This window comes from Cololabis saira, chromosome 8 (genome assembly GCF_033807715.1).
Source record: "Cololabis saira isolate AMF1-May2022 chromosome 8, fColSai1.1, whole genome shotgun sequence".
Taxonomy (NCBI): Eukaryota; Metazoa; Chordata; class Actinopteri; order Beloniformes; family Belonidae; genus Cololabis; species Cololabis saira.
In genome coordinates this window covers 30,995,421-31,009,503 of record NC_084594.1, presented here as the reverse complement: position 1 = coordinate 31,009,503, position 14,083 = coordinate 30,995,421, and the positions used below count along the sequence as shown (strand labels likewise).

At 41.1% G+C, this 14,083-nt stretch overlaps 1 protein-coding gene across 1 annotated transcript; it reads left to right on the top strand.

The window, feature by feature from the left end:
- Positions 1-618: 618 nt before the first annotated feature.
- On the top strand, positions 619-13,491 carry tgm2b (transglutaminase 2b). Its single transcript, XM_061727736.1, has 13 exons — positions 619-761; positions 3,027-3,206; positions 3,979-4,197; positions 4,459-4,577; positions 4,907-5,035; positions 5,157-5,334; positions 5,464-5,596; positions 5,865-5,968; positions 6,050-6,289; positions 7,073-7,351; positions 7,443-7,603; positions 11,338-11,474; positions 11,859-13,491. Exons 1-13 carry the CDS (start codon positions 752-754, stop codon positions 12,007-12,009), a joined length of 2,040 nt encoding a protein of 679 aa, XP_061583720.1. The 5' UTR covers positions 619-751; the 3' UTR covers positions 12,010-13,491.
- Positions 13,492-14,083: the final 592 nt, after the last annotated feature.

Genomic DNA, 14,083 nt, shown 5'->3' with positions numbered 1-14,083 from the left:
TCCCCTTTAATTTCTCATTACTGAAAAATATAATGCAAATATTAAAAAAACAGCAGGTGCTGGTTGTTGGAACTCAGCAAGCCCATAAGACCACTTGTGTATTAACACAAATGCTTTCTTTGAAACGCCTTCATCGTTTTCCAAACTGGTAATACTGACAAGTTGTTGGTTTTCAGTAGTAAATGTTGTACTGTAGCTATTTGCTAAAAATAAGGCTCCACAGACTGGCGTCAAGTGTAGGCTGCTTCACTGGTCCCATTCATCCTCACTAACGCATCACCCGACAGTGTTGTTGGAGGTCAGGATGGGCGCTGTGGTGAAGACAAATAAAACTGCTTTGGGTAAACTAACAGACACGGGGATTATTCAGATGTATTTATTTCGCCTGTTTGGCACACCCCAAGTAACAGTTTTTTCTTGGCATTAAAACACAGCAACATACTGTCAAGGCATGTGCTGAATAATTACCTCAGAGTTCGTAGGAAAAGCAGAGCGTCTTTTTTGCAATAGCGATTACAGTGAATTGGACGGTGATGTGAGTCATGTGGGATGTGAGTGTATACGTGCGTGGGGGTTTTCGCATCCCCAGTGTTTTAGGTGGGTCGTAACACACCCACCCTCAGCGGGACTGGCATTAGGAGGACTACAAGTAAAGACCGAGGGAGCGCCAGTTCGGACACGGACTTCAGCCCTGAGCAGCAACTTCATCCAACACAGATCTGCACTTAAACAAAAAAAAAAGCACCGCAAGATGGCACAAGGTAAGTTAGACTGATTTATTTTTTTTATGTTTTTAGATTTATGATGGAGTGGTAATCTAACTGTGTTAATCCACTCCTTTAATCAGTATAAAACTGCACGAACTGTTAGTAAATGGCTTAATCGAAAACAGTGTGCACGCATTTTACCTCAAGGCTTTTGTTCCTGTTCCTCACGGAGCAGATGTTATTAGTTGTAAATATTCGTGCATTTCGATTCAACTTCCATGTAGCGGTGTTTTGCAGGCGCTGAGCAGGCTGCAGCATGCTTTCTACATTGCATCAGCACTATCCATCACACTCCAGCAACACAATGCTGAAATGAATTCTCTTCATCCTGAGATTTCAAGACCCTGAAAAGTGTTTGACCCCCATGTTTGAGCATGTGGTTGTTTCCCTGGGACACTTAAAAATAGCAGCTAGAGATTTCACTGATTGCTGCTATACCTTAAAGCACACACAACCCCTGCAGTAGTTTGCTCTATACCTCCCTGAAGACACTCAAGATTTCTCCATGTTGTCCTAAATTCCCCAGAGGGGTTAAAAGCTGTTATTCATCAGGCGATGGAGCCAGTGGTGTGGCATATGAAAAACATCTGAGGGGTGTTGTTGAGCACAATGTTGGTGAATGCACGTTAGTGTATTTCAACTCAACAGGGAACTTCTTTTTTTTTTCCCAGACAGTATATTTACATTCGGGGATTTTACAAGTCACATGAAGTTGTACAAATATAACCCAGAATGTTGTTGGACAGCTTTACGCCGTCACCAGCGACGCTTGTTTTCCATCTGTTCGTCTTAAAGTATAAGCCTGAGCTGTGATGGAGACCTGAAGTCAAAACGGGTGTCACCCAGAGGAGTGAAAGGTTCCTCTACTCTAGTGTTTGCGTGTTTGTATTTCCCAGAGGACCGCATTTACCGGACCAGCTGCCACACCAGTTGGGTTTTGTTTAGACTTCCTTTTAAGGATCAGACTGGCCTCAGTGTTGCTGCAGAGAAACCTCTGTGGTGTGGGGTCATGCATGGTGGAGTGGGAGTGAAGCAGAATCATATACAGTCTGTAGAGAAGTCCGGCTCAGGACTCCGCTCGGGACTGTGTAACTCAATTTTGCTGCAAATTAGGAGCGTAATTAAGTCTGACTTCATACCACATGCACCACATCTGCCGTATCACAGCTGTTTTGATTAAGAAACGCAATGTTTTACAGCTTCCTTTTGTGTTTTCTTTTCTTGCTCTCATTTTGTCATCTTTGAAAAATAACTTATACCTAACAATGTTCACGTATCACTACAAAAGGATGGTGGTTACTTACTTTTGACTTTTTAAGTCTGTTTACGTCTTTGGGTGACAGACTTACATATGGTATTGATTAAGTCATTCTTCCCCGTACTTTAAAAGGTTTTAATAATTCCTTTGGATTTACAGTAAACTGTGCAGCTGTTAAAAAATATCTGCACTCCACTATACTTTGCTCTTTTTTCTTTCTTTTTTTTGCCAAAAAGTTAAATGCTTTGACAAAAGACTTAACAGGAAGACTTTTACATCATCCAGTTACAGTATTTAAACACGAACCTGCACTAGCATGTGTTCCATTAAGACCAAGGCCAAGATCAGTGAACCGGTGATTCCCCCTGGAGTCGTGTAAAACAGCAGGAAGTCTTTCCAGCCCTGTCTTTTGTTCTCTTGAGTCTGGCCCAGCCTTGCCTGCTTCCAGGACTTCTTTTAACGCATATTGATGATATATGGGGAGTGGATGACCTTCTGACTTGCTTCAGAGCAGTGGAAGTGTTACATAAGTTGACCCTAGTTTTTTCCTTTAAACAGGAAATGAATGGGCGTGACAGTGACTCCATTTCTTGTAACAGGCCATGAAGACGGGGAGTCGGAGTGTGAAAAGAAGGAATCTTGCAGTTAATCCTTTGTTAGATCGAAAAAATCAACAGTTCTGCTATCTGAAATTGATGTTGATGTAAAGCACTTTGAATTACCTAGTGTTGAATTGTGCTATATAAATAAACTTGCCTTGCCTTGCCTTGAAATAATTACACCATAATGGGAATAAATAAATGAGCATCCTGCAATTAACAGTTAGAGTTCAAAGTATGTGTGTCAATAATGGCATTCATAATGACAGAAAAGTTGACAGATTATTATTTTTTCCCCTATTTCTACAGACTAAAAGCCGCACTCAGAACTGTATGATGGCATAAACAGAGTAATGGTATTGAGTTATGTTTTGGGTTTTCTCTCCTGTTCCTTCTCCAAAGTTCTGGACATCGATCGCTGGAACCTGGAGTGCGAGTTTAACAACACGGACCATCGCACCGATCTCAATGGCGTAGATCGGCTCATTGTGCGGAGAGGCCAGCCGTTTACAATCAGCCTTTATCTCCGCAGTGGAAGCTTCCAGCCGGGAACCAGCTCTCTGGACTGCGCTGCAGAAACAGGTGCTGCCGCTATTGCCAGTACTTCTTGTATCCAAAAGAACTGTCAAAATATTTTTCCTCCAGATAACCTTTTCTTTGCACCGTGGCGCTGCATCTATGTGTATGATAATGGGAAAACCTTGTGCCTTGCGGCTGATGAGGAAGGAAAGGGAAGAAATCTTGTTTTGCCATTATTGAAACTGCTATTACCTCAAAAGGCCTTTGTAATAAGATATGCTGTTATTTCCATTTTTTATCGCCTGCAGTTCTGCTGCAACTTTAAACCTACTTTCCGTTATTGTTGGAAGTTTTGGAAGCGGTTTAAACACTTAACACCGTCTGCCTCCTCCTGTTGGAGCTGGATAAACCCCTTATGAAGAGTGAGATAGCACAACTGTTGCACCCCATGAAAAGCAACACTTTCAACAGGAAATACTGCTTGCCAAAAGGAAAGCATGTGTGTAATCACAGATAACCCTATCAAGGGTTGAGAGTGAAGCATATTTTGATGGATTGATATGAGACCCTTCATTTTGGACAAGAGATCAAACAGCTTGCTTATTTTGGCTGCACTGGATGGAAGATGTTAAGGAGTGCGGGCTTTGGGCTGTAGGGAGCACAAGTAATTGAAGTGAGCAGCTGCAATTACAAAGTTATGCTCCCCATGCATGAGAAGAGATTCCAGAGATGTTTTAAATAATATCAGCAAGGGTTGAGTAAACAAAGTGTTTCCATTTTCCAGACTGCTCTGTTTTTGCAGACCGTTTTTTGTAATATTTATTGTTTTGTGCAGGTCCTCAACCGTCTGAGCAGTATGGCACCAGGGCCTCCTTCGGTCTGTCCCCCAGTATTGACACTTCCCGCTGGAGTGCTGCTGTCACCAGCCCTCCCGGGGACATGGTGGCCCTCTCTGTGTGCTCTTCCCCCAACGCACCTATAGGTCGCTACACCCTGACCCTTGGCCGGTCAGCGAGGATCGAGTTCATTCTGCTCTTCAACCCCTGGTGCTCAGGTGAGTGTGCAGACCATCTGTGTGAAGCTGTCAGCCGAGCAGTGCATCTTCTGCAGCTGAATGCTTTGATGATCATGTTTCACACCGGTGTGGGTTGAGCATAACAGCTTCTCAGGAGCAGCGGTGAACAAATCCCACAGGAGAGCTGCTGGGATTCGGTCCAGTCATTTTTCTGGAACGATGACGAGGACCAGCCCAGCATCAATCTTGTTCCAGTTAGGACTTGTCTTGGACATTATTTGTATTGTCTCTTGGTAACAGGAGATGCAGTATATATGGACAGTGAGCAGAAATTGGCGGAGTATGTCCTTTCTCAGGATGGACTCGTCTTTCAAGGAAGCTACAAACATCCTATAGCTACTCCCTGGAACTTTGGCCAGGTACCAACACCAACAGTGGCACTGTCAGCCTCACTTCATCATAACCACAATCAATCAGACCAGCCAGATTTCAGTCAGAGTGCTGAAAGAGCTGGAATCTCATTTGTTCTGATAAGAAGAAACTATCCACTTATCAGATTGTGAAGGGTTATATAAATGCAGTAATATTGAAATGTTATCTTTTGTATCCAATCATACTATGCGCAGCATTAATGACAATGATTCATTAGCAGAGAGGCTTTCTGATATTTTTGACATGATATTGTGTCTTGTTTGACTTTTATCCCAAACAACTAATCCTCAGTCACATGTTTTCCTTCACTGTTCAGTTTGAAGGTGGAATCCTGGATATCTGCCTGCGGATTCTGGACACGAATCCTAAATATTTGCGTAATCCCGGCAAAGACTGTTCAGGGAGAAGAAATCCCATCTATGTGTCCCGTTTGCTGAGTGCTATGGTACTTTGTGCTCCTCGTTCTGCTCTGTTTATTTGAGTAAAACATGTTTTACCCTAAGTATAAACGTAAAAGGGATTCATTTGATACAATTTGTTTTGTCTATTTTTCCTTTGCACGGCAGATAAATTGCAATGACGACAAAGGGGTGTTACTGGGAAAATGGTCAGATGGCTTTGAAGGAGGCGTGAGCCCCATGTTTTGGCGCGGCAGCGTGGAGATCCTACGCAACTGGGACACGCAAGCTTGTCAGCCCGTTCGTTATGGACAGTGCTGGGTGTTTGCAGCAGTGGCGTGCTCCGGTAAGATAGTGCAGAGCTGAGCTCTGCGGTCTAGCGGTTTACAGCACACTTCTTTTGTCTTCTTTTGACACGTACTGTATACACGTGGAAATGGTATGCATTTTTTCCCCCTCTGTTGTATACTCCCAGTTTCCAGAGCCCTGGGTATACCCTGCCGTGTTGTGACCAACTTCCTGTCTGCACACGACACCAACAACAACCTGGTTATTGAGCGCTATATCAATGAAAAGGGGGAACTCATCCGATCCAAAGAAATGATCTGGTGAGAGCACATTATGATGTATTTTCATAAATAAATAGAAAAATTATCTTGTAAAAGTAGCACGTGCTTAGAAACCTTCCGATGACCATCTTCTGGATTAGTAATTATTGACATTTCCATACAAACAATAGAGATTTACTGACTAGATATGGATCTGTGCCTTTACTTGTGAGAATTCAGCAAATGTACTGCAGCTGTGGTGCAATAGGGACATTGCTGACACACTGCTGTTGTGGGATTGTTCAACAGCTGTGTTCAACATTTGCAGGAATTATCATTGCTGGGTGGAGAGTTGGATGACCAGGCCTGACCTTAAGCCTGAGTTCAACGGCTGGCAGGCCAGTGATCCCACACCTCAGGAAAAAAGCGAAGGCAACAAATAAAAGTTTCAATTTTTCAATTTCAGTTGAAGCTCAGTCAGTTGTTGTTCTAACATTTCCCCCCTTTCCTCAGGCGTGTACTGCTGCGGCCCCATCCCTGTCAGGGCCATCAAGGAGGGCGAGCTCATGTCCAAATATGACGCGTCCTTCGTCTTTGCTGAGGTCAATGCTGATGTCATCACGTTCATGAAGAAAAAGGACGGCAGTACATCCAAAGTAACTACCACTACATTTGTGGGCCAGAAAATCAGCACCAAAAGCGTGGGGAGTGACAACAGAGAGGACATCACTCATCTGTACAAGTACCCTGAAGGTTGTGTATTATATATATAAATACATCATAATGTGATCAGATCAAACGTAAATTATCTCCTCATGTCTCCCAGGGCCCTCCATATTAACATGATGTTTTGGTATTCTGAGAGGCTAATGGCCATAGTTTGAGCCAGTTTGAGGCACACATGTACATGTATTCTAAGGCACATCTTAAAATATAAAGGCCTCACCAAAAAAATAACAAATAAACAAGAATAATTTAAACAAAACTTATCATCATGGTGGTTGACAACACGTTCTGCACCGATAAGGAAGTATACACAGTGAGGAGAATGCCACTGCTTTAAACTGCCATAGAAAAACAGATGACGGTTTGCAGCTGCTCATGGAAACAAAGATCTTCATTTTTCAAGACGTGTCTTGTAGAATGATGAGACTAATATTAAACTGTTGGCTCTTTTGGAGGGTAAAGGAGGGAGCTTGCATATTGTAGCGCTGATAGCGCGGAGGGGCTGGTGCACTTCATAGATGGTGTCACGTAGAGAGGGAAATATGTGGATGCACTGAAGCAACATCTGGGCATCAGCCAAAAATATAAAACTTAGTTGTGGGTGGATCTTCCCTTCAAACAATGACCCCTATCTACCCCCTCCTACCACACATAGTAGCAAAGTAGATTGAAGACAATGGCTTGAAGGTATTGAACTGGCATTCAACAATCCTGAGCTCAATTCTGTGGAAAATTTGTGGAGAAGAACACACGCAAACTTTTTCTATTATTATTATTAAATGTATCCTGTTTCTGCTGCCATATTCCCAGGATCTGATGAAGAGCGAGAGGCTTTCAAAAAGGCCGACCATCAAAACAAGCTGGTCCAGGAGCAGCAGCAGGGTGGAGGGCTTCACATCGCTATCAAAGTGACATCAGACATGAAGAAGGGTTGTGACTTTGACGTTTTTGCCGTCGTCACGAACAACACGAACACTGACAAGAAATGTCGCCTGCTGTTCGGATCCTGTGCTATGTCCTACAATGGGGTTATGGGTGCCAACTGTGGCTTTAAAGACCTGCTCAATGTGGAGCTCGCACCAGGTGGAGGTAAGTTACATCATACCTGGTACTTACATGAGTGTGATGCCCAAATGTGATTCACCACAATTCATTTACATTATATTTCGTACTCTTCTAGAGAGACGAGTCCCACTAAAGCTGAACTACTCAAAGTACGGTGGCCTGCTCACTGAGGACAACTTAATCCGCCTGGCAACTCTGCTGATGGACTACTCTACTGGAGAGTCATTCCTGGCAGTGAGGAATATTGTCCTGGACAATCCAGAAATCAAAGTCAGAGTGAGTACTTCTGTGTGATACTGTGTACTTCTACCGAGGACAATGTAGACCCAATACCTTTCATGTTCAGCTTAATTATATCCACGCCTGCATTTCTTACACATCCCAACAAAGGTTGAGTGACACCCAGTTTAGGGTTTGAAAACAGGTTAAAAAGATTACATTATTTCACACAGGTGATGACATTTTACCATGGATTTGTACAAAAAGCAGTAAAGGCTGAACTTTTCATTAGCAAATATATTGTATCGTCAACATACACAACATATCAAATACATTAGAGACTCATTTAAATGTTTAAAGATAATATCATCATTGAAATATTGAAAGGGATTTGTATATTTCTGCTACTTCAGCACAAAGTTATTAACCCTTTAATGAATGACAAATAAAATAATACACAGAAACTAATCATTTATATTATTTAAAGGGTTTATTGTATATTAAAATAGTAAACACTCACAATTTTGTCTAACAGTTTCTAAATAATATTTTTTGTATCATTATGAATACATTGGGTAATTTGATGTACGTTTTGATTTATTGTGGGGTTTTTCTTGTATAAAACATGTGTGAAATGTGAAACATCCAGCATTATAGGGTTAATGAAATAATACTTTGTTAATCCCAAAGGAAAGTGCCATTATTACAGTAATATTTGACTCAAAGATAATAAAAGAAAAGGCTATTGCATTGACCTGGAATGGCCCTGTTTCAGTGGATCTGAAGAAGTTGACTGAAGAGAAGAGAAAGATGTTTAATGGAAAACCCCAGAGATCCCCATAAAGGCCCAGGGGGCCGGGGCCTGTTTTTTTTTTGTTATTAAACTTTTTAAGAAATAAAGTCAGTCATACAGGATTTACATCATCCCAGTATCAATATTGCATTGTTTTTCATAAAAAAATTTAAAATAAAATAAATAAATCAACCAATGAATAAGTAAAACAAATCATCAATCAAAATCCGATGTACAGTCAATTCAAGACTAATACCAAGTAAATAAATAAATCAAGGAGAAATCAAAAAGAAAATGCATCTGTAAGGGGATAGCAAAAAATGAGATGAAAAATGAGAGAAAATGATGATGAGACACATATGACCATATCAAAATAACAAGGATTGTGCAGCAGGGGACAGTATATGTGCCGGACCAGATTGATGGAGTCAGTGTAGAAAGAGTAAACTGAAGGTGGTGGGACGTGCAGTTAGAAAGGCATACAACCCTTTACCTTTGATGCAAAACAAAGACAGAGCTGAATTTACAGTACTTGCAAAACCAGTTAAAATCAACAGAATCAAATACATTGGTTTACATGCCTGTCAGTCAAATATCCACCTGGCGCTTTGCTGAGAGCTGACACCATTAAATATTGTATAAATATTTAACCAGATACTAACACAAGCACTTTTCTTTTTCCTGACGTGTGGAATATACCACAAGGGGGAGTGATACACTTGATTATGTGCATTTAAATAGGACACATACTGACCGAGCAGGGCCTCCTCTGTATCTGGGTCTGACCCAAACCACCAGAACATTGGCCCTTGACAGCTCTTTGTCAGCTGTAGGACAGCTTTACACATGCTGCGTGGGATTTATTTGAGCATCAGTACTTGGAAACAGTCACATAAACCACTTTTTTGACAAAAGGATGAGCTTACCAGAGGAAAATCAAGACATATTTCTTAGACAATGATTGATTTCAGCAAATCAAAAACTGTGAGAGCTCCAGAACGCCTCACTGGCAATACCAAAACAGTGAAGGCTTTTCATCGTCACTATACTCTGATCTTGTCCTTTCATATTTCCCAGGGATCTCACATTTTCATTAACAAATAAGTATAATAATGTCTTAATCTTGCCTATCCTTGCTGTCTGTTTAGCTCCTGCTTCACATCTGTAACATTTTCATCTCATCCCTTTAAGTCCAGTCTTACTTCAAGCATTACTTGGGCTTTGTAAGGCATATTGAGCTGTTCCCTCATGTAAACAACTCTGATGTTGGCACAATTCCTCATTACAGATGTTAAAAGTACCAGGAATACCAACATAAATACTTAAGCAGTCTAGTATCTAATTTAAAATACAATGATCTAGACAGGAACAAAAAAGAAGAAAAAAAGTAGAACATCACAAGATTAAAGATTGGAAAATATTACATGTCCTGATCTACTGCAGCAAGCTGCCCCTAAAACAGTACCATACAAGCATCAGTCTAAAAACATGTTGTGACACCTGGACTTGACTATCTTACTTTAGAAATGTGTTTTGGTCAGATGAATCAATACTTCGCATCCTTTCCGGAAGAAATTGGTAGTGTGGAAGACATTTAGGCTGCGTCCCAATTGACCCCCTCGCCCTCGTTTTCTTCACTCCCCCTAAATTTTGCACGTTCCCGTGAAGGTAGTGGTGTCCCAATTCCTCTTTTCACCTACGGGGAAGGGGCATATCGAGGGGGAGGGGCTGAGAATAGCCCCTTCAAATCGAGGGTTTTCAGATGCTGACTTCAAGAGCGAGGGGGTATGAAAATTTCCCAGAATGCTTTTCGTCGTCATTTGCGGACTAAATCCAAAAAAAAAAACATGGCGGACATTTCTTATTTTTTTTGTGAATAAAATCAATATTTTGAGTTAGTTTCTGCATAAAAATGCGTTTTGATTACATTTCTAGCGACAAACCTATATTTTACTTTCATAATATTCACTCAGTGAATCTACATAATCCCTTTTTTGTCCGTTGTTCGCAAAGAATCGCGCCGGAGTAAAGGCTTAGGTTACGTCGTAGGCTACGTAAGCTACGCCGTAGGCTCTGCGTCGATTTGACTCGCCGACCGAAGGCAAACAGGCAGACTCGTCTCAGAGAAATAGAGAGAAATAATCCTGTGACTCGTCAGATTTGTTTTGGATGTTTCTGATATAATAGTTTTCAGAAACCACAAAGTAATCCAGCTGTTATCTGGGTAATTTACACACTTTCAGATAAAGTTGCCGAAGATCACGCCAGAATAAAGGGATTTATGGTTCGACGGCGACGCGCGCCGTACGCCGTACCCTACACTGTAGGCTCTGCGTCGATTTAACGCGGACCCAAGCTCCGGAGCCGGCAGACAGAAATCTCGAAATTTCGGAGCAAATTTCTTTACAGGCGTAGCTACAACTGTTAGATTTCATCTATTAAACCAACATCTTCCAAAATTATTTATTTCAGCCAGCGTAATTCTCAACAGAGCTGCAGGTTTCTCTCCCGGGACGACGGAGCAGCCTGACCCGGCGGACACGTCTCTTCTCGGGCTGTGAGCTGAGGCTGCTCCCCGGGGGCGGCGCTCTTCTCATCTCCGAAAACATCGGGTCAAATTTCTTAACGGGCGTTATTTGGATAAACTGAGCCCCAGTTGCGGATCTTAAAGGTTACCTTTATGCCTGAAAAAATATTAAAACTTAATAAAGTGCCATATTAACAGCGCTACAGCTGAAATTAAAACAGCTTTTGGCTCTCTGCTTCCTGATCAGGGTAGGGATGAAAACGAGGGGTAGGGGAGAATTAGGACAGGCACCTGGGCCAAGTGCCCTAGATTTCAAGTGCCCTAAAATCTCCCCCTTCTTTTTTAGGGGTTAGGGAAGAAAAGAAGGGCGAGTGAAGTTGAATTGGGATTGGGCTTTAGTCTTGATTTAATATTGCGTATGCCACAGCAAAACTGGGATGGGCATGATACCAGACTTTACTTACCTTGCAGATCCTGGGAGAACCAAAGGAGAATCGTAAGCTGGCTGCAGAGATCTCCCTCCAGAACCCTCTGCCAGAGCCGCTGGAGAGCTGCTGCTTCAGCATCGAGGGGGCCAACCTGACTGGGGGACGTGTCATCTCTGAGAGGTTGTATGAGTTACTTGTTGTCCAGCAAGAAGTTTGTGAGGACTCGGAGTCCTTAAAATGTGTCTCTGCAAGAGAAAAATAGATTTTTTTACCTTGTTTAGAGGGTAAAGTACTTTGTGCTAGTTGAGTCATGATAGTACTTGGTTTCTGACGATGTGACTCAGGTATAATTTGTCTTGATGATCATTTTCATGGTTGGCACTGTCATTTAGCATCACTCTTCTGCTGAGCTGCTTAAAATACATATTTTCCATAAATAGTCATGTATATAAGCTGTTTTCAGTCAGAAGTAATTCAGCTCCCAAGTGTTTATGCAATGGGAGGACAGTGATACAGTCAATATGCTGCTTTCACTGTAGTAATACTTAAATATTTACGTTGCAGGTTGGGCTGCACAGTGGGACCCGGAGAAGATGCCAAAGTTAAAATCTACTTCACTCCCACCCATTCTGGGTTGAGAAAGCTGATTGTTGACTTTGACAGTAACAAGTTGTGTCACGTAAAGGGCTACAGAAATGTCATTATTGGAAAATAGAACCTTCTCTGAAGTTCAGAATAATTCATTCATTTCTTTGAAATATGCAGTAAACATGAGCAAATGAACACTTCAATACCTTACCTAGAATGCTTGTTGAAATTCACCTCACATCACTCACATTGTTTCAGTGGTGATTTTTACAAGCTACCTGTTGTAGCGCTACACTTAAATGTGACATTTGTGCTCATTGAGCATAATCAAGTAACTGCATGCAACACTTTAAAACACACAATGTAATGTTGCGTCTCACAGTTGATTATTAGCTTTTTAAGATTTTGCCATTATGCACTATTCATGCATCCATCTATGTTCTATACTGACTTCTTCCTATTAATGGTCTCTACAGTCTGTTGGACCTTATCCTAGCTGTCTTTAGGCAGTACACCCTGGACCGGTAGGGAGTCAGCGCCATGTATAGATAAATTGGACATGTTTAGGCTCCCTCTGAGGGTCAATTAGACTAGTGTGCATGTTTTTGGACTGGGAGGAACTTGGAGCACCCAGATAAAACCCATCCAAACACAGAGATAACTTGCAAACTCCACAAAGAAAGGCTGCAGCTGTGATTCAAAGCGGGAAGCTTCTGGTTATTAGGCAACAGTGCTTACCAACAGATTTCATTATGAACAGGCAACTGAAAAAGGGGATAAAACAAATGTGCAAATTGAAATGTTCAGTTAATCCAAAAATAATTCAGATAATAAATACAACTGAATGAAATGAGTCATTTCTATTCAGTCTATTTCAGTGTAATATTTATAAAATACAAATTTATAAAAAGTTGTCTTGCAAAAGAAAACCATGAAATTCCCCTGAATCTTCACTGTAGTTCAGTTGCCCTCCCTGAGCATCGATGGGACAGTGATGCTCAGGAAGAGGGGGATCCAGAGGAGAGCTCCAGCAGACCTACACAGGAGTTTGCTCCTCTGTCTCAAGATGGAGACGTCAACAAATACAGAAGAGCCTCGTCCGGGATGCCTGCTGTGGAATAGAAATGACAACGTAATCTGAAGAAATGTTACACGCTTTTGTTGTTTTGTTTTGATTTTGCAGCTAAGGAAAAACTTTTTGTGTTCAAACGAATAAATACAAACATCATGTGTATACTGCTATTTTCACCGACTGTATAATGTGACAATCTGAAAGTTTACTCTGGCCAAAGGATGGGTCGAACAAAACCGTATGACTGTATATTAGTTATTGAATAATTATGAATATTATAGGAAGTGATGGGATAATCTTTGACAGCACTCAAACATCACATCAACATCCTAGCGGAAGAAGCATCTCCTCTCTGCAAACATCACTGTATATGAAAATAATTATGACATCCTGTATTCATTTTATATTGCTTTCCATATCATGTTCTGCTTCCCTCCTTGCACCTACTGTAGGAGACACACGGCATCATTTAATAAGCTTCAGTATTTGCAATGTTAAGTTTTAATAAAAGATCATAATAAACTTTCATGCATAAATCATTGAATATTTTGTGTACTTGTTGCAGAACGAAATCTTATGCATGTCATGAATCTCTTTTACATTTTTAGAAACATAACCATCATATCTCCCCTGTGTTTGTTTTTCATTCTATATTCTTTCATGTTGAGGGACAAAAATAGTTCTGTTTTTTTAATTCATTTTCTACGCACACTTTTCTTAAATTACTCGTCTATCCTTAGGATACCAATTTTTATTCCTTCCATGAGAAAAATCTTCAGCAGTCCACAAGAATTTTTTTTTTTTTTGTCACTACTAGCATATTCCTTTACCTGAAGGAGTGCTGCTCTCTGCTGGTCATCTGCTGGGTCTGGAAAGCTTCTGCAGAGTGCACCGCGTACATTGCTCGGTAGCTGGTAGCAACACACAACCTTTTACATGCTCATGCAGTTTATTCATTAGTTCATTTCTTGTTTGTTTCAAATTATTGTCACTTATCAAGAAAACAAAAACCCCACAAAATCAGATATTTTTTAGTGTTCAATTTGCAATAAAGAAGAATATAGAAATAGCTTTAGCGCTGTAGCTGAAATTAAAATACAACACCTCAAACTGAGCCTGCTTTGTTGTA